This window comes from Dipteris shenzhenensis, chromosome 15, assembly GCF_047967505.1.
Source record: "Dipteris shenzhenensis isolate YYH24624 ecotype China chromosome 15, Dip_SZ_1.0, whole genome shotgun sequence".
Classification (NCBI taxonomy): Eukaryota; Viridiplantae; Streptophyta; class Polypodiopsida; order Gleicheniales; family Dipteridaceae; genus Dipteris; species Dipteris shenzhenensis.
The window spans coordinates 11186924-11208268 of NC_141610.1; the positions used below are offsets into that span (position 1 = coordinate 11186924).

Consider the following 21345-nt stretch of genomic DNA (forward strand, 5'->3'; position numbering starts at 1 on the left):
GAGGGGGTAGAAATGGATCCGAAGAAAGTGGCTGCGATACTGACTTGGCCAATCCCTCAGAGTCTGACCGCATTGCGATCATTCTTGGGATTTGTCCAATTTTATAGAAGGCATATCAAAGGATATTCCAAAATAGTATCGCCATTGACTGATCTGACCTCAGATAAAGTACCTTTTATATGGGGACAGAATCAACAAGAAAGTTTTAACACCATAAAGCAAGCTGTGGTCACAGGACCGGTGTTAAAAATAGTTGATCCCCAGTAACCGTTGTTCCTAGAAACCGATGCAAGTGGCAATGCGGTAGGAGCAGTTCTCCTTCAAGAGGGAAGGCCAGTAGCCTTTGAAAGCAAAAAGCTTTCTCCCTCTTAAAGGAATTAGCCAACTCATGAATTAGAGTTGTATGCGGTTATCCATGCTTTGAAAACATGGAGGCATTATTTGTATGGTTCAGAGTTTTATGTGGATGTGGATCATGATACCCTGAAACATTTTTGTAAACAGCCTGACTTGAGGGGCCGCCAAGCTAGGTGGGCAGAGCTCATGCAGGAGTTTAATTTAATGATTCGGTACCGAAGAGGGAAGGATAATAAGGTTGTTGATGCATTGTCTCGCATTACGGACAATATGAGTTTTACGGTATTAGAGAGTGCTCTAATGACCGAGATTAGAGAAACTCAAAAGGTGGACGAATTTGTCCAGAGCTTATGGCCTAAAGCTCATGTGTTTAGACCTGGGAAAAATGAAAAGGATGACCTGGCATCCAGAAAAGGTCAAACTTATGCAAGATAAACCATAAGGGATGGTATGCTGAAAAGAAATGGCAAGGTAGTAGTACCTAGTCAGAATGATCTTAGGCAGAGAGTCATTCGACAGTGCCATGATAGCCCATGTGCGGGACATACAGGGGTCGAAAAGACATATGATCTCGTGAAGCGAGATTTCTTTTGGCCAAAGATGAAAAAGCATATTCATGAATATGTGACACGGTGTTTCTTGTGTCAGGTAAGTAAGGCCGAGCGGGTGAAGCCACCCGGACTTTTACAGCCCTTGGAAATACCACTGAGTAAGTGGGAGAGCATTTCCATGGACTTTATTGTAGGGCTGCCTACGACACAAGGAGGGTATGATTCTATCCTTGTGGTGGTTGATCGTCTAACCAAGATGGCTCACTTCATTCCGACTAGAGAGTCTGTTACTGTCGCGCAAGTAGCGGATTTGTTTATTAGACATATATTTCGTCTGCATGAACTGCCTAGATCCATAGTGTCAGACAAAGATGTCAGATTTACCGGTCATTTTTGGACCGCGGTATTTGAGACACTAACGACTGAGTTGGGAATGAGTAGTGGGGGTCATCCTGAGACGGATGGTCAAACGGAGAGAGTCAACCAGACTTTAGAGGATAATGCGAGGCGCAAACCAACAAGAATCATGGACCGAGGAACAATGCAAATTCGAAATCGGAAGATACCCACGGTGTTGGTTGCATGGCATGGTCAGCCTCTATCCGAAGCTACCTGGGAATCCGTATACCAGTTGCGGAGAGTGTTTCCAGACTTTATCATCGAGGACGCTGATGTCTGAAGAGGGAAGGAATGTTACGCTCTAGTCGAGGTAGCATGACCTCGGAAGAATCAGTCGACATTTCCCTTAAAGGATCTATATTTGTAATATATTTGTTTGCGCTTCATGTAAATGATCGGGAGGGAATTAATGTCAAGGTCCTAGGTGAGGGTTTATAGCACCTGACTAGGTGGATCTAAGGCTAAGGGTCTAATGCAAGAAATGTGCCTAGGGGCAAAGGAAATTAAAGCATCCCAAGAGAGGGGTGAAATGTTGCATTAGTAAGGCCCTATAAGGATGACATGTGGCATCTAGATCCATCTAGGGAGATGGGGCTTGTTGAAGCTAGTGAGAGGTGAGAATGAGCTTTCATGTATGTTTTGAATTCGAATTCTCTGTTAGCTCTCACGTTTCAGCAAAAAAAGGCTGGGTGGAACAATATCGGTGCTACTCCCGTGATCTGCAGTAGGAAATAGAGAAGGTAGTTAACATGCTGTCTATGCAACAAGGGAAAGAAACTGCAGAATAGAATACCCTCAAATGTTAAGACCATATAGATAATGCTTTGGAGAATGATGGAGAGCTGGAGCTTCTCACGAAAAATGCACCAAATCAAAGCCATGAAAAATGCAACCTATCCCTCAATCCCATATTTATTTGTGTGGAAGGCTTCTCGAGCTATCACCTTCAGAATATCGCATTTTACCCTCTTCCATCCTAGATGCCTCTGGAAGTATCTTGTACATAGATTCTTCTAAGTTCTAGATAAGTCCAGATCTTGTATATGGATGGCTCTACACCTTTCAGAAACCTTCTACATCTTCTAAAAGCTTCTGCAAATTGTTGGAGGTGGTGGTCTTAAACCCCCTCCCGGATCGTGCAAATAAAATGGGCCTAAAAGGGTAAAGGCAGTGCAAACGGGGACACATGAACAGTGGATAAGAGAGGGCGTGGACAGCCATAAGCAAAGTAAACGCTGATGGGCCCAGGATATAAGGTGGAGTACAAGTACCTGTGACTTTTTAGGATGAGCAGGCAACATGTGGCTACACGATGGGGATTAAAGACCCCCCACATGCGGCGTAATCCCTAGGCCTTGTGCTATGTGGCACTAGGTCCCCTATAGTTGGTGTCAAAGCAAACATCCAGTAACAACCTGTTGCACATAACATAGGTGGCACAAATCTGTGGAGTATGGCACGGGCAGAGCCGGGAACTTGCACAAACATACACATGGACTCGCCTGTTCACAGCAAGTATTCAAGACATTGTAGACTATGTCACAGCTAACGCCATGGGACGTGACTGCCTGTCATGTCTCTTTTGACAAGGAAATATGCCAATTGTATGGATTATCTTCATGTGGAGATTAATAACAAGTTGGCATGGGTTGTGGATGACCTGGAGGGTGGTGGCTATGCTGACAAGATCCCAATTTGGTCAGAGCCGCATGTGTGTGTTGTGTGCAACTACGAGGACGATACGCTAGTCACACCTGACAATTTAAGGGTAAGGATGACTACTTCTAAGAGATACCTTGATTAGAATATTTAGGGATTTGTCAATGGGAGGGTGTTTGAGGTAGTGGTGGTCAGCCCTCTCCAATGTGTAAATGTAATGGGCCGAACCTAAAAGCTTGGAGGCAGCACAAATGACCGCACTTGGATGAGAGGCAACTTGAATAGTCCATAAAGCAACGGTGAACATTAAGAATCCCTACGACCATAGTTACCAAGGATTGGGAACGTTCTGAAATTTCAAGTGCCAGAACGGGAACGTTCCAAGAAGGGGGAACAGGGGAACGGGAACCAGAACGCAACATCATATGACACATCATCAATTCATATAAAAATATACCAATTATGAATTTTAGCAGCTCTAAACTTTCCATTTCAGCTTTAGACATTTACTCAAAACTGAATGTACACGTTTGCAATGTGAATAACGCATAGTAGACTGTAGAATACTATAGATCCGAGAGCATATAATATGCAAAATACAAAAAAGGGAGGCCATGCCTTGGGCCTGAAGGCCTCAATACAAAATAGGACTCAAGACTCTCGAGTCAAGTACATGGTGTATAGAAAAAAAGAGAGTCATCCCTAATGGTCTGAGGGTGGCATAGCAATGGAGGCCTCTCCCTCACCCTGCTGGGCCTCATCATCCTGATCCTGGGCCTGGGCCTCATCATCCTCATGCTCACGAGCATCCTAAGCTGCATCACTGTCGGAGTCCTCATCAGGTTTAAATCCAAGATATGGTTTAGGAGTGCACTCTGCCCTGAACTTGTAAAGCAACGCACATTTGCATTAACAAATACAAGATCATTTGCCTTCTGAACCCCAAGCCTGTTCCTCTTTTTCGATACAATGTTTCCAAAATTGCTCCACAACCGCTCAACGGGTGAAGAGCTAGCTCCCTGGCTGAGTATCCGAATGGCTGAGTATCCGAATGGCCAAACGCTACAACAATGGAGCATCTGCCCCATAGTCCTCCCACCAACGAACAGAGGAAATCTTGAACCTGTCATTCTGTGCATCCCCCAAACCAAACAACCCTTTTCCTTGCCTATAATATGACAGCTCCTCCCGCACTTTTCTCCTATCATCTTGACTTGAGACAAGTCGTCTCAATATCTTCTCCCATCCTTGCACCAACTCTTTATCTGTTTCTTGCCCCTTCCCTTGTAATTCCGGATCCAAAACAAAGGCTGCAGCCTCCAAAGGTGAATGATATTCTGTCCACCGAGAGGTTGCCAATGTCCTCAACTCCTCCTTCCTCCAAGCATACAAAACATCTATACTTTGAATGGTCTCAATTGTCCTATGCATCCCTTCATACACCTTCCCAATACAAGGACCATCTCCGTCAACAAGCCTCAACATCAAAAGAATTGGCTTTGTAACCTGAAGCAAAAGGCGAACATCATCCCAAAAGAGGTCATCCAAGACACTGGACTTAAATCTCTAAGCCCCTGCAAAGTTCCGTTCACGCCATGCATCCCACTCAGCGGAAACAACAAGCTGCCTCAATTGACATTTCAGCTTAAAAGGCTGCTTCAACATGATGAAATTATAAGCAAAGCGTGTGTCGGAATACTTCAAGAGATTCTTTTGAGGGGATATCTTACGAAAAATAACCAAAATGTAGAGATGGCGAGTGGCGAGTGATGAAAGATACAACATGATTACCCATATCAATGGTAGGATCCACCCAATCCAACTTACCAATATCCTTCAAGAGATTATTCAGCCCATGTGCCATGCAAGGAGTGAAGGTAAGGTGAGGGTACTTCTCTTTCAAAATCCTCCCTGCTGCCTTGTTGGAGTTCTCGCCATCAGAAACAAACTGAATAACCTTATCTACCCCCACATACTCAATGGACTCCATCCAAATGCTAGCCTACCTCTTGACTGACTTTCCCTCCTCTAAATTATCAATAGCTTTAATGAAAAAGCTGGCCCCCTGGAGTATGCAATGATACCCTGAATAGAGCGGCTCCTAGTATCACTCCATCCATCTCCCATCAATGTGACGCCACATTTCACCCATGTCTTTGATGGGAGTCAAACTTGCTCTATAGCGGTCTTCTCTGTTGCCAAAATTGTGGTGCGCAGAGCCTCACATGAGGAAGGAGTGTAAGATGGTCCAAAGGCTGCAATCTCCTTTACCATATCAATGAAGTAAGGATTGCAGGCCTTTGTTGTGGGTACATCTGCTCCATACAAGAATCGGCCCACTACAACATCTACTTGTGCCCTCCTCCCAGGATGCCACAAGGCTAGCCTGCATGACTCTCGGGGTGGGGGCTGATGAAGCTGTGAAGCTGTACTCCCAAAGAAGGAGCTAGAACTGGAAGCAGCAGGAGAAGGTGTTGCATGTGAGGATGCCCTTGCTCGACCTCGAGGATCAAGAACCTTCTGCCGTGCTTCCTCAACGTCCAATCTATTTGCAAGTGCCTAGTATGAGTGTAGCAGGCCTCCAATCAGCAAATGATTCACAAAGATGCTTTTTGGGGATCAACTTAACTAGCCCTTTCTTCCAAGCATCTGGCATTCGCTGATTTTGCTTGCAATAAAACCTGCTTAAGGGCATCCGAGTAAGCCAGAAAGAACTCCACTGTAAGACCATCCCAACCCAAGCACATTTACCACACGACTGTAGAGCATCAAGAAGTTCCCTTTTCGTGAAAGGTGACTCAAGCTGCTAAGCCTAAGCAAGAGTGATAATGGGAGAAACAGGCTGCAATAATTTCCGTCTTGCCAACATAAGTTCTTGTGAAGAGGACTCCAGATTCCCAAATTGTCAGGCAAAATGATCAACGCGCTCTCGAGAAAGATGTGCCCATGAGGAAGTCCACAGACCATCAGAAGTCAAAATCCTACAAATATTCCGAGCCTGCTTTTTGTAATGAAATCTTTTGAAGAACTCTTTAGAAGAGGAGCCTTTATCCAAAAGAGCTTTTTGCTTGGCCCTAATTCCCATTTGACAATCTTCCTATGGTCATTCCTCAATAGTAAATGCTTAGCATGAGATAGATAGTCAAGCTCACACTGAGTTAAATCCCTTACATGGCTGAGTTCTATCAGCTTTTGATAGTTGACTTTAGCATCTGCAACCGCTTTTCTCAAGTCATGCAAATAATGCTTCCCACAATCACAAATAACAGATTGCATGCGAGAAGCAAAGGCATTCCAAGCATAGTCAAGATCAATCTGCCATTGTTCCCAAAGGGGTGCAATGGCATTACCAACCATTTTCTTATACTCATCATGCTGCAAATAACTATTATTGACTATAAGAAGTCTTTTATCCGGCAGCCTGTCATGTGGCATCTCATGAAAAGACAACCTAAGCCATGATAGTGTGAGTTATAGAGGGAGAGAGAGAGCAGAGTGTGAGAGCGGGAGAGCAAGAAGGTAGTAGAGAGCTGAAAACAATAGTTGCAACAGAAGAGTGTTTTTCAATTGAAGAGTGGGATAGGTTTTGTCTAAGGGACAAAACCTTATCCTTCACTAACCGTAGTTAGTGAACTAACTGTGGTTACGGGGAAAAACCTCTAAATGAGGGAAAAGTGCCCCTAACCTACTTATTACATTACATTGGTCACTGCTAAATTATAACAATAATTCGAACACCCCCCTGCAGTGCCAATGTCATGTACAAGGAAATGATCAATCACCAAAAGGAGATAAGCTCAGGGCACTGCGAAATGCCTCAAACTTTTCACGTGGAAGTGCTTTGGTGAAAATGTCTGCAACATTGTCATGTGTTGACACATAGATCATACTGATCTCTCCTGCATGCAACTTCTCTCTGACGTAGTGATAGTGAACCTCAATGTGCTTCGTGCGAGCATGAAACACAGGATTCTTTGCCACTGCAATAGCACTCTGACTATCAGTGAGAATTGGAGAAGGACCCTCCAATGAAAGATGAAGATCAGCAAAAAAACGACGCAGCCAAACACATTCAACTGTCGCTGTGAAAGCTGCCCTGTACTCAGCTTCACACGAGGAGGTAGCCATTGTACACTGTTTCTTGCTCAACCAAGAAATACAAGCTTTGCCCAAAAAGAAACAATTGCCACTTGTGGACTGCCAAGTGTCATAGTCTCCAGCCCAATCTGAGTCAATGTAGGTATACATCTGCAAGTCACCCCCCTGGGAAACATCAAGCCGAAAGACTTTTTACCTTGCAAGTAATGGAAGATGCGTTTTACAGCCTGCCAATGCATAGTCTTTGGGCTGTGCATATATCTGGTCACCTGAGAAACTGCAAACTAAATATCAGGTCGTGTATTGCAGAGATAAATGAGGCATCCAACAGCCTGACTGTAGAGTGTGACATCAATTGATTCACCTGCATCATGCATTGTAAGCTTCAGCCCCGGCTCCATGGGAGTAGCTATGGGCTTACAATCCTGCATGTTGAATCTGTCCAAGAGTTTCTGCACATACTTGGATTGAGACATAACGATGCCACTTTTCTCTTAAGTGAATTGGATCCCCAAATAAAAGTATAGCAGCCCCAAATCTGACATGTCAAAAGTGGTCTGCAATTCAGCTTTAAAATCTGCAATATTATCCTCATTTGACCCTGTGAGCAGTAAGCCATCTACATAAAGAATGATGACTAAAATATCCCCCCCATCCTTCTTGATGTAGAGGGTGCTCTCAGTTGGACTATTGTGCAGCCCCTTGCTAGTCAGAAAGCAATGAATTTTGGCATACCATGCACGTGGGGCTTGTTTCAGCCCATACAAAGCTTGATTTAGCTTGCATACCTGAAGTGCATTTCCTGAAATTTCACAGCCCGGAGGTTGTTTGACATAAACCTCTTCCAACAAGTCTCCATTAAGGAAAGTTGTTTCAATGTCCAACTAATGAACATTCCATTCAAAATTTGCAGCCATGGCTATAACTGACCGAATGGTTGTCATTCTGGATGTGGGAGCAAAAGTCTCCTCATAGTCTATGCCCTTTTTCTGACCATATCCTTTTGCAACCAGCCTTGCCTTGTACCGATCAACGGACCCATCTAGCTTTCTTTTGACTTTGAAAACCCACCGTGTACCTATGGCATGTTTACTTGGTGGCAAATCGACAACTTCCCATGTCTGATTTTTCTGAATGGACTGCAATTCATCGTGCATGGCATTCAGAAAATGCACATTATCCTGTGCTTCTTCAAATGTCTCAGGCTCCTCCTCATCAAGAAGAGTACCTGCATAAGCTGATTCAACTGAAAGAGCTCCCCCCCCATGCCTTACTGCACTCCGAGTTCTGGCAGGTAATGGAGCATCAACTTTAATCTCCCTAAGAGTTTGTAACAGCCAATTTGGAACTGGTTTTGCTGCATGTATATCTGCAATTTCTTGCTAAACAACCTCTTCCATTGCTTGTGGAGGTGGTAAGATATCCTGTGGCTGAATCGGAGCATGTGGAGGTATCTGGAAACTTTGATTTGAATCAGATAAATCAGCAAGGGAACCCAAGGCAATGGGTAGTAATCTCTCAAAGACATCATCAGAAGAAGTAGGCAAATCAAATTCAGCTTGAGTGTGAGCTGAATTTTCTAAAAATATAACATCTCTACTTACAATAATCTTGCGTGTGGCAGGATTGTAGAGACGGTAGCCCTTGCTTTCTGCACTGTACCCAACAAAAATGCATTTGATTGCCTTATCAGACAACTTATGCCGAAACTCAACAGGCACATGAGCATATGCAAGGCATCCAAAAACACGAAAATGATCCACAGAAGGCTTTCTCCCTTGCCAAACTTCATAGGGAGTCTTGGTCTTTAAAGCTTTTCTGGGAGCCCGATTCAAAACATAATTGGCACACATGAGACCTTCAAGCCAAAATTTGTGAGGCAATTTTTTGCTTTTTAGCATGCATCTATCCATCTCCATAAGAGTACGATTTCAACTCTCAGCTTTGCTATTTTGCTCAGGTGTTAGCCTTACTGTAAGCTGATGTGCAATGCACTTGCCTTTCAAAAATGCATCAAAATCTGAAGACAAATACTCCCCTCCTCTATCTGTGCGTAATGTCGTATCTTGAGTCCTGATTCATTTTCAACCATGGCTGCAAAGTGTTTGAAAACCATAAACACTTCTGATTTGCGTTTCAGTCCATAAACCCAAGTGTAGTTGGAGTAGTCATCTATAAAAGTGACAAAGTAAAGATGACCACCCAATGATGGAGTCCTCATGGGACCACAGACATCACTATGAATAAGCTGTAATTTTCGAACAGCTTTTACTGATCCATCCTTCTTGAAAGGAAATCTGTGCATTTTACCAAGAATGCACCCTTCACAGGCATGTGGAGGAGGTGTTTCAAGAGGTGGCAATGCATCAACCATAGCATGTTTTTGAAGTGTCATCAAGCTGCCATAATGCATGTGTCCATATCTAGCATGCCATAACTCCGCATTCTGCATAGCAACAGTAGGAGCGGAAACTGCAAGAGCATGTGCTGGTCTTTTCTCATACATGTCAAGCTGAAAAAGACCACGTAACAAAGTGCGAGACACTCTCAAGGCATAGTCGTTTTCTCTGTCATGGACTGCACACTTGTCATCTTCAAAAATGACCTGAAATCCAGCTCTGTTAAGAGTGGACACTGAAAGTAGATTTTCTGTGATACCAGGCACATACAAGACATCAGAAATTTTGAATGTTGAGCCATCAATGGCTGTAAGTTCAACTTCTCCTGTACCACGAACTGAATAGGAGGAGTTGTTGGCACATGTGACCTTTTTACCAATGGGAGGTGGATGCAGAGATGTGAAAAGACACTTCCTGGAAGTGATATGCTTTGAGGCACCGCTATCAAAATACCATGTATTTTGTGTCTCATTGACACTGAAAGTTGATGCATCCTTGGAAGAATCATAACTGCATGTCAGAAAAGCATAAGAGTTATCATTACAAGTGGCTGTAATATCCGGAGCAGCCATTTTGCAAGCCTTTTCTTGCATTCTCCAATGTAGTGACCTGGCTTTTTGCAGTAATGACATATTCCCTTCTTCTTGGGCTTACCTGCATCACCCTTAGCCTTTTGACAAGGCTGTCCTCAACCACTGGAAGGCTGATTTGCTAATGTCTTTGCTGGCTTGAATTTTGAAAGCATGGCATGTTCACCTGCTCGTGAAGCCATGTTTTTCCTGGTCTGCTCTTCCTGCAACAAAAGTCCTATCAACTCGTGAAAATTGAGAGGATTTGCACCCCCCCTCAACGACAAATTCAGCGAGGTATGAAAGCTGAGATAAGACTCACGAAGAGAATTCAGAGTAGTGGTAATCATCACTGAATCAGGAATGATCTCATCAATATTCAGCAATTGCTCTCGTAAATCCCGTAGCTTTGTGAGGTGCACTGACGTGGAGTCACCCTCTTCCATATGTGTATGAGACAATTCTCTTTTTCAAAAAAGACACCCTGGCATCATTCTGAGCTGCATACATGCTCTCCAAAATATCCCATGCTGCCTTTGAGGTCTTACACAACCGGATATGCGGAATGATGAATCTTTTCACTGAAAGAGAAATACACGACAAAGCTAAAGCATCACGTGAATCCCATCTCTTTTGCTCTGGAGTGGTAGGTATAACTGCACCAATAACTTGTCCTCCTGCAGCTGTACCCTGTGCACGACCTCTGCCTCCTCCTTGCTGGGGAGGGGTATTAGGTGCCACATTTGCTGGCCGGATCTCATCCCCATTTACATAGTCCCACAAATTACGCGAAATCAGAATGTTGCGTACCATAAAACTCCAGAGGGAGTAGTTGGTACCATCCAGCTTATCCTCTTGTGGAGACCACTGAACTGGAAATCATTCTGATTTTGCTGGGCCATGTCTGAGAAAGAAAATACAGCAAATGCAAATCTGAATTCCCTTGCTGGGAATGGAGTGCACAATTCCCAAAAAAATACAGCCAAACACTGGCTGAAAATGCAACTCAAATCTCTGTAATGTCGCTGTCAGAAATCTGCCAGAGCATCCAATCTCTCCCAAAACCTGCCAAAAGTGCTTCAAAACACTTACAGAAAGGCAGTTTGAACTGAAACCTGCAAAATTGCTCTCCCAACACAAAAGCCCCAATTTGTGGCTTGAAATTGCAACCAGAAAGGGGCAAATGGTCTAAAAGCCCCAAATGTTGCACAAATTGCTCTTTGCCTGCAAAAGCCCCAAATTTCACTCAAAATTGCAGTGTGATTGCAAAAGCCCCAAATTTTTGCAATCTCTGCAACAAATGCAAAAGCCCCAAATTTGACAAAATTCCCAATACACAAAATGTGTCCAAATCTGCCCACAAAATGGCCTGCAAAGCAAAAATCTGCCTCGAATTTGATTTACCAACCAATAGCTCCCTTGCTGTACGGACGGGTACCCACCTGTGTACGGGCGTACGGCACAGTGCAGATTCTTACCGATGTATGGAACTGACGGCAAGCTGTATGGAACTGACGGCAAGTTGTACGATTGTGCGGACGACGAACTATGCAGCGATGTACGGATCTGGCAGCTTGTACGGACGACGCTCCTCTGCATTACAGAGTACGGACTCGAGCAATGTACGGGCGCCGCTTCAGATCCATACGTATGTACAGATCACATGCGTAGCAAGGGGCTGTAGCATGTACGGATGGCGCTATCAACGTGTGTAGGTACAGACAAGCGTACGACAGCCGTACGAAACAGTACAACGAAGGTACGGGCCATGGAAGCTGCACGCTTGGGAGTTGTACGGCGCAGGAAGTACAATCCGTATAGATTGTACGGAGGACTGTACAGACGACGGCCTTATACGGACGGGGCAACGAGCTGTTGAGCTTGAAGCAAGGAGCTTGCGAGCAAGGAAGCAGGGAGCAGGGTCAACCTGCTCTGATACCAAATGTGAGTTGTAGAGGGGGAGAGAGAGCAGAGTGTGAGAGCAGAAGAGCAAGAAGGTAGTAGAGAGCTGAAAACAATAGTTGCAATAGAAGAGTGTTTTTCAACTGAAGAGTGGGATAGGGATAGGTTTTGTCTAAGTGACAAAACCTTATCCTTCACTAACCGTAGTTAGTGAACTAACTGTGGTTAGGGGGAAAAACCTCTAAATGAGGGAAAAGTGCCCCTAACCTACTTATTACATTACATTGGTCACTACTAAATTATAACAATAATTCTAACAGATAGAGCATGATCAAAATGTAGCAAAAGACTAAGAGGCACGTCGACCAAATGGGACCTATCCACTTGGAGGCAGAGAAGGAGGAGACTCCTGTGACACATGAGACCAGAGAAGAGCCCGCTAGAGATAAGATGGCACCACACATCTTTCAGCTTTTTTACTACTTCAAAGCTGAGATAGACGCCAATGTTATGGAAGGAGACTTAACGGATCAGCCCAAAAGGAAAGAAGACACAGTCCCGTTGTTTCTAATTGGTATGGAGAACATGCTGTGGGATTATAATGATGGAGAGGAGGAAGAAGATGAATTTCAAGATGTGGTGTGAGATGATCCACCAAGGAAGACATCGAGGAGACATTATAGATCGGAATCACCGCTGGTGATGTCGGATTATCTTGGGAGACATATAAATGACGCCAACACCATGAGCCTAGACAGAAGATCAAATTGGGAGAGAAGCTTGTGCAAATGTCAAAGTATGATGAAGACCATAAGCCCAAGCTGTTGCTTGGCTGGATTAGGAGTTTGGATAATACTTTGATGATAATACTTTGCACATAAGGAGACCATGGAGCAAGTGAACTTTGCCACTTTGCTTCTCAGTGGGTCAGCCGTGGCACCAAGCTTTGAAGACACGGGATATGATGCCAAAGACTTGACTGGAATTAAAAGACAGGTGCAAGGACACTCCTTATCACCCAAATATGAGACACACATACTTATAGAATGGGATAAGTTTAGACAAAAAGGAGGAGAGACTATTTGGGACTATAAGGATTGATTTTGGACCACACTCTTTAAGGTACAAACTCTTGAAAAGAAGTCATAGGAACAAGCTACAAGTATCTTAGTGGTTTATATAGAACTTTCCAGACTAAAAGTGTTTCAGCCCTAAAATTCTGAAGGAAATCATTCCCTTAGCAATGAGACTTGAGGAGAAGAAAGGAGATGGAGGAAGATTTGCCTCAGGACAGGATAGACAGGAGTTTAGAACAAAGAGGGAAACATCCCAAATGAATAAACCAGGATTTTCTACCGGAAAGGGAAATTTTAAGCCAAATCCCACTTGTGGAGGTGGCTCTAGAGTGAATCAGCCACAAAATGCAGCGCACAAATTTTCGGGGTGTCATTGACAGAAAGGAAGGGAACAAAGGGCTGGACATCCTACAAGCAGGTTACAACATGTCTTCTACCTCAAGTAGCCTCCCATGACTTCCCTCCATCCTTCAGTCTTGGTGTGACATCCACAAGTATCCGGTAGCACAGAAAGTGCGGTCATGGGCCGCTCCAACAAGATGACCATGAGTCCCGAAGAACAGTTCGACCCCAGCATGAAGGAAGAGTTGGCTTCAACTTAAGAGGAAGCTCTGCCACCAGTGCCTCCACCAACAGCACCTCCACCATTGGAGGCACAAGTATCCCTTTGGACATGGTTGCTATAATGCAAGCCATGATGCACATGCACGAGCAGTCAAAGAATTTCCTCGCTCATATCTTTGAGGCCAAAGGAGAACGTCTCTGAGCTGCCCAGGATGGTTGAGAAGAGCATCTCCGAGCACCACAAAAAACAGAGGAACAAGACTGAGAGGCTTGACAGGTAAAGGAGAAATGGGATCGAACACTGATCTTGTCATTGCACCACACCAAAGCAACAGAGCTTCATAGACCAGTACCCTTAGGCCTTCTTTTAGAGCGAAGCTAAACTTCGACAAACACGACGGAAAGACAAAACCAATAGTTCTCATCTCAAGAGTTATTTTTCCATTGTGCAAACCTAGGACAATGAGAAGTACATCTTAGCTTTCATGCATACACGCAAAGCAATCACTTGGCACAAGGGGCACACAAAGCACTATAAATTATAATGCAGTACTAGAGATCGCTCGTTATGATTGGGAAGTTCATCAAGAACGTCTTAGCCTCATTTTTGCCACCCCAATACATGGATTGTCTTCACACCCAATTCTTTGAGCTAGTACAAGGGGCCACGGAGTCAGTCAACCACTACGCCAATTGCTACACACAAGTGGGCTTTCAATTGCAAGTTTCAGACAAGGGCAAGATTGATAACTCTCTTGAAGGTCTCCAATTTGGTATGTCTGTAGCTTCAGGCCAACAACGTACGACAAGCTTGCTCAGAACTTTGGGCTCATGAGCAAGGGTCACGGACCCAAAGGCCCTCTCAACAAGACGTATCAAGAGACCTCGGGGAAAGCAGGTTCCAAGACTAGCAACACCTCTGACAACAAAACAACCAACTGTTAGTATGGGGGTTTTCTCAACGCAGAGGAGAAGCAAAGGTATGAAAGAAGTATCATTGTCGTCACTGCCCTATGCACAACCAGGATAAGTAGCATTGCCCCCATTTGCATCCTCTGAATAGTGCAGCCATTACAGCTTCCCTTCCATCAGGATCTACCACCACCTCACGAGCCGTCTCAGCAGACCCTCTAAGTAACAGGCAAAAAGGTCACCAACGTTTTCAACGGTGGCAGTTCAGAGGATTTGTTCAGCAAATCCATCACCACCAATCTCTGTCTTCCAACAGCACAGTCGACAAATGTGCTCCAACTTCATAGTACATTTGGGATTGCCCAGCCAGCAATTCATCCTAGAGTGGTAGCACAGATTGTCAAGCTCCTCATCAATGCGATGGCAAAGAAGTGAACCCTTCATAAGCAGACATCATCTTAGGTGCACCATGGCTTACTAACCACCAGGCAGTGGTCAGTTTGCAAGGTCACGCCATTCAGTTCCAGATTCAGACAGGAAGGCTCATATGCTTTTGATGGTGCCCAAACTAAACCAGAAGAAGTTAGTAGCCGGTCTATCAATGACCTGGCATGAGCCACAATCACAAACACTTCTTGGACAAGAGTTTTGAGCTTTGACCTCTGTTCCAGTTTCAGCAGAAGGGGATGTCATGGGCATCTGTAGCCCATGGCATCTCTGCAGCCCTGTAGCCCACAACAGCAGGAATAGCAGGTCAGCCAGCAGTACAGCAACAGACTGCCACAGGCAGCCTACAGTCAGCAGGTGGGCTGCATACAGCCATACAGGGTCATACAGTCAGCAGAACAGCCCAGCAGTCCGCACAGCAGCCGTACAGGCTGAATGGCAGCCTGCAGACAGGTACAGAGCAGGCAAGACCAGGCACAGGCAGTATGAGTGCCGTTACAGGACACATGGCAGGTCAGGGCGGTCTGCAGCCGAGTCAGAGCAGTTAGCTGCCAGTGGGGACAGTCTGTGTGCAGTCTGCAAGCCCACAGACCAGTCTGTAGTCACAGACTGGTCAGCCAATTCTAGGGGATTGGAGGGCTATAAAACCAGCTGCTCCCCTCATTCACCAGGATCTCCAGCAGTAGTTTAATCAGTTCCAGTAATGGCTCCACCTCTAGACAAAGTCAGCACAGTATCCTTAGCAGCTCCACCAGCAGCAGTCACAGCAGCTCCAGAGGCAGCCACAGGCCATGGACCAGTAGCAGCACTCAGTCCTTCAGCAGCAGATACAACCCCCATAGCTTCTCCAGGAACCTCCTCTCATACGGTCGGTTCTCCCCTAGCCTCAACAGCATACAATTTAATACCATCAGCCTAGCCCTACAGTGGGGCTCAGATGCATGTTGTCTTCAATGAGGTCAGCTTAGTTACCCCTAATTAAGCCATTAATTGTACCTAATCATGAATTAAAAGTCTACTTGATTCCTGTTAGCTTTATCTAGCTTCCTGGGTAATTAAACTTTTGCTTTTAAGTGCTTTCAGCTTTCTGCTTTCATTAATGCTAGTCTGATTCTGCTAACCCGGTTCTCCTTGTTCAATTGCAAACTATACTTGCTCTTGCCTTCACCTTGCCCACTCTTGCTATCTGAAGCATACTCATCTTCTGGCCTCATTTCTTCCATACAGCCCCTTCCTATACAATTTGTAATTTCCTCTAGGTCATGTTTGAGCACTTCTGGGCCCTGGCCCTGTACCTTGAACCCACATGCTGTATTCTTAAGTCACCTTCTTTCTCATGGTGTCCACCTAGCAGATGTGCAATTGAAATTACATCAGCTGAAGCCTTTTCCTCTATCACGATCTGCTGTTACACACCTATTCATATGTGCATGCACTTCGAACTCAGCAATTTTGTGTAAAATACCTTCTCTCGTTGTATTTCAGCCCCAAAGCCTCACCTGGGCTTGCTATTGTTGCACACTGACATCAATGCAACCCCACATTTGTTCATAGATGGTGATTTCCTGATTTACTGCTCCAAAGTACCTGTTGGCTGATGGTTTGCACACCTAGACGCACGGCATCGTTTTGACTCATTTCAGGAGCCCAAGACGGAATTGTAATTTGTCTTATTGAGTATCTAGCTACTCTTTTGGATGTGATTTGGATCGAGAAGATACTTTACACAGCTACCTACGATTTCTAGACTACTAGGCTGATTGAATATATCCTCCAAGTTGTTCTACTATAAATTTATTGATTTCTACTTTGGCATTGCTGGATATTGGAGTACGGACAGTGACAGTAACTTGCTCCAGTATTCTCAAAGGAGATTGATCTCAGTTGGTTGAAGATTCTAAACTCAGCCTCTTCATTTACTGGGTTTGGGTTAGCGACACCATTAGTGGAAACTTTTGTGGATAGTGTTCTTTCCTGCTACTTTTTTGGAGAACACATTGTAAACCTCCACGATTTTGCAAAAAATCCATTGTATTGCCATATATAACTGATTTGTGTGATAGGTCTCTGAAGTTCCGTTCCAAACTTTGGGATACTATGTATTACAATCATGAATCACTGGAATAATGAAATATATCGGATTAAAGTCCTGGTAGGGGGTAATCCTTATCTGCACCCTATGCTGTGTCGAACTCTTTATTTCCATATTTTGTAAAACCTACCTCTTGGATGCTAGGCAGTACTGAAAGCATAGCTTGAGATCGACATCAAAACTGTAATTCCTTGACTAGCTCTGGCCTGTTTTAAAGGGGCAGCTGCAGAAAAGGCACCAAAAGGTTGGCAATATACTAATCTCAATTTTGGAAAAAAATCAAGAAGTAAGACAATAGAACCGGAGCAAAATCCCAAAGTTCAAGTGTTGTCTTCACGAGTTGGGCCTTGGCTCCACAACCCTTCACATTTTATAGTAAGGGAGGATACTGGCCTTGGCCATAGCATATGTCACAGCTACCATGGCATACAAGGGAGGACTTTCATGACCCTTGCTGATTAAATGGTTGCTTGCCACGTTGTCATGGTGGAATTCTCTACCAAAGAAGAAATTTATCCTTGAACAAAATGGGGTTGCTGCTGCAAGATACTCAGCAGCAAAGAAATCATTAGCAGAAATGGGCCAGGATTTAATAGACCCTTTCGCCCACCATCTTTAAGGCTAAATGTGAATCTCTGTAAAGGGGACGTAAACCATCAAAAGCAAAAAGAAAGCAATGTACAGAAAAAGTTCCAAGACTCTTCCAAGGTGCATGTTTCTGTTCTTGAACAGAACCATGTATGAAAGCACTATTTGTAAAGATTACGCATGCAAATTTCAATCCTGTCTACTCCGTTACCTTACTAAGCAATTCACAGCTACGTTATGGTCAGGCCCATGCAAAAGAGTAAAGTTTGTTTCTTATAAAGATATGGACATCCAGCCAACTGAAAGTAGTAAGAGAATATCAATGAACCAAACCAAATTGAGTGAGCTTTAAAGGTGTAGAAAGACATTTGGAGGGTCACTTCCATCCAATGAACCAAACCAAATTGAGTGAGCTTTAAAGGTGTAGAAAGACATTTGGACGGTCACTTCCATCCAATGAACCAAACCAAATTGAGTGAGCTTTAAAGGTGTAGAAAGACATTTGGACGGTCACTTCCATCCAATAGAAATGACTACAGATGAATCAGCACTTAAAAGCGGGACAGAACATCCTCACAAGGATGTCAAGTAAGCTCTGTTAACTTTGAAGTTGATCCTAGACCTGATGGAGGTATGTTGATATCATCAATCCTCCACGGGAATCCTCCTTTGCACCGTGACAAGCAGTACTAATTTTATTGAAATTGAGTTCACGGGTAGAGTGACACTTCCAATGACAGACGGAAGTAGAGGAACAGCATAATCCAGTATGGGGTTTGATCAGATCAGTCATTTACAGAGTCATGTTGCACTGCATCCTTCTTCAGCACGACCAGAAGAATCAGACGCTATACAAGCTCTAACACGTGGTTACAAATCAGGCTTACTCACAGGATGCACGTTCAAATCTCACTTGGAAGACCAGCTTCTAAAATTCTGCTTACAAAAACGATAAATACATGTATGGGGTTTGATCAGATCAGTCATTCACAGAGTCATGTTGCACTACATCCTTCTCACCGCGACCAGCAGAATCAGACGCTATATCTAAGACGTGGATACACGTGGGGTGCACGTGAAAATCTCACTTGGAAGACCAGCTTTTAAAATTTCTATTTGTCTCTGCTTACAAAAACGATAAATACATGCACAATTACCATTTTCTAGAGAAAGAAACATCTCTCTCTCTCTCTCTCTCTCTCTTCTGCGCACTGAATCAGACAATAAACGGACAATATCTGTTCAATGCCGTTTGGTAATTTGGAAAATTTTGAAACCAAAGGGTGAACTGCATTCCTCAAGAAGCAACAACTCTGCAAGGAAAACATTATTACCTATTGTTGAGCACTTGCTGACATTTTCGAGAGTCACAAGTGCAGTTGTGATAAAGACGAAGGGCAGAAGAAATGCCAGCAGAAGCACGGAATAGAATAGAGTGCGGTAGGAGAAATGGCGAGCTGCGACCTTGACTTTTGCGAAATCTAAGAATCCGGTCGAGGTGGATATCGTGATACGATTCATACTAGGAGAGATGTGGACCTGCATTTTAAGGTCTAAGAACTGTTTTGCTAGAGGGAGCTGACTCTATCTTGGCCGAACAACCGACCCTTCAGGCTACCATAGAAATGCCTACTTTTGCAGCGCGTTGTTAACCTGGGTGATGGAACCGACGAGTACATCCTCTTAGCCCATAATTTGACAGAAACTCAAGGCCTGATCCAAAAGAGGTTGCGAATATGCAGGGACAAGCAGAATCAAGGAATCAAAGTAGCTGCCTAGCTTGAATGGAATCGGCTCAGAGCGTGCGTGCTTGGATCGTTTGACAGCTGTTGGGAGTGGGACCTTTGAGTTGCGTGCTCAAAACGAATGCGGATTGTGGGGGATGAGAGCCTTTGAAGCAATGGAGTAGAAAAAGCAATTGGAAGAGGGGAGGGGAGGACAAGGCCTCTGTAAGTAGAGCTCTCCTCGTCCTTGTGCTGAGGATCAAGTTTGTTAACTAAATTTGTATTCTAGTGGAGTACATCCCCCGGCAGGGCTAACAAATCATCAATTGTCAAACTTCCATTTTGCCCTTCATTACTTGCCCTCATTACATTCCTTCAAGTCTTGAATTCTAAAATAGCTACATCCTTTCTCTCCTTCCCAACAATCAAGTTGTACCTACTAAACACCTTTCGTCAACACTCTACATTCGGACATCATCATTTGCTCCATTTTGAGGATTTAATCACCAGGTTAAAGCGGGCCCTTGCAATCTTACTATAGTACTCATTAGAACTAGATTGCACAAGGCAGCCTTTTTGTCTCGCCAATCATGTTACTCCTAACACGAAATTGAACTTGAATCATAGCATTTAATCAAAATTTTAAAGGAAAAAAACAAATGAGTAAAAATATGGACATGAGACAATGTTAGGAACCAATCCTCCCTGCACATGTCAAGGGTGGTGATTTATTATTGACTTAGTGATGTCCATTTTTTGGAAGTTGAAGCCCAACAAATACATGAATAAGGTGATGCTCACAAAAGCTCATAACTAATCCTCATTGGAGTCTATACAATATTGTCACATGGACTACAACCATATGCATAAAGGTGTTGTCATCCTTAGATGTTGCATCCAGCTTGGATTTCTTTGCTTCCTTGCATCAAGAACATGCATCAAAAGAGAGGAATGTTGTGAGAATTCAAATTGAAAACAAGGATTTTGAATGAATGAGCATTTAAAATCTTTGTATGATAATGTATAATATAATTATTATAACCACACATAGTGTGGGCGGGGAGGCGGCACACTTCCTTCCCCAAAGAGTTATAATAATGTATGATAATGTATAATATAATTATTATAATCACACATAGTGTGGGCGGGGAGGTGGCGCACTTCCCTCCCCAAAGAGTTATAAACCAAGGGAATGGGCCCTTCGCCAGGCATCGAGATTGAGAGCATTTGGATAAGATATTGGCATATTACCTAAATGTCAAAAGTTGTAATCGGAGTCAAACAACGACAAAATCGCCACGAGCAACGTGCCAAGCAAAATTCAAATTCTAGTCATCTTTAGGCGATTTCTTTGATCTTGGAGATGAAGAAAAGGCCGCGTTATTGCAGGTTCATCAAGCTCAGTGAGCATACACTCTAGATGATAGCAAACTGTGGGGGTTAAAGGTCATTGTGCCTTTACCCCGGTTATGTACAATACTCAAACACATATATAAATGAATGAAAAAGAAGATTGGGGGGTTCTGCACCCACCAAAACTTGTGTGGCTCTCTGTTTCTCTCTCTCCCTCTTTCGTTCTTGCTTCCGTTGAGAGCACCCTCAACTAGTATCAGAGCCTGGGTGATCTAGCTGAGCGTGCGTGAATGCTTGAAGCTCAGCAGCTCTGTGGGAGGACGAAGAAGCTCTGTGGGAAGCTCTGTGGGTGACTTTACTTGCATCCGAGTGTATAGAGACCTTAGAGGAAGTCACTTTGGCTTTGTGAAGTGGTTTTGAGAGCCTGTTAAGTGTTTTCAAACAAAAAGTCGTTTTTTGAGCTTTTCCCTGTTCCGTTCGATGACAGAGACTCCATATTGACTTATAGAGGCAACTATTACTTGCTTTTGGTATCCACTTCACTCCAAGAGCTTGGAAACACCTTCATTCTTGAATCTGGGATCATTTCATTGGATTTCTAACTCATTGTGTCAGTTTCTGCGTTTTTCTTCCCGGGTGTTGGAACTCAAGTTTG

At 44.0% G+C, this 21345-nt stretch overlaps 1 protein-coding gene and 1 pseudogene across 1 annotated transcript in view; both read right to left on the reverse strand.

The window, feature by feature from the left end:
- LOC147893352 (putative galacturonosyltransferase 13) overlaps positions 1-19599 on the reverse strand; it is a 95122-nt gene extending 75523 nt beyond the window's left edge. Inside the window, exon 1 of the mRNA XM_087385758.1 lies at positions 18948-19599. Within this exon, the coding sequence (XP_087241884.1) occupies positions 18948-19158 (211 nt within the window). The 5' untranslated portion in view covers positions 19159-19599. The remainder of the gene's footprint in view (positions 1-18947) is intronic.
- Positions 3909-5093, reverse strand: LOC147893353 (uncharacterized; annotated as a pseudogene).
- Positions 19600-21345: the final 1746 nt, after the last annotated feature.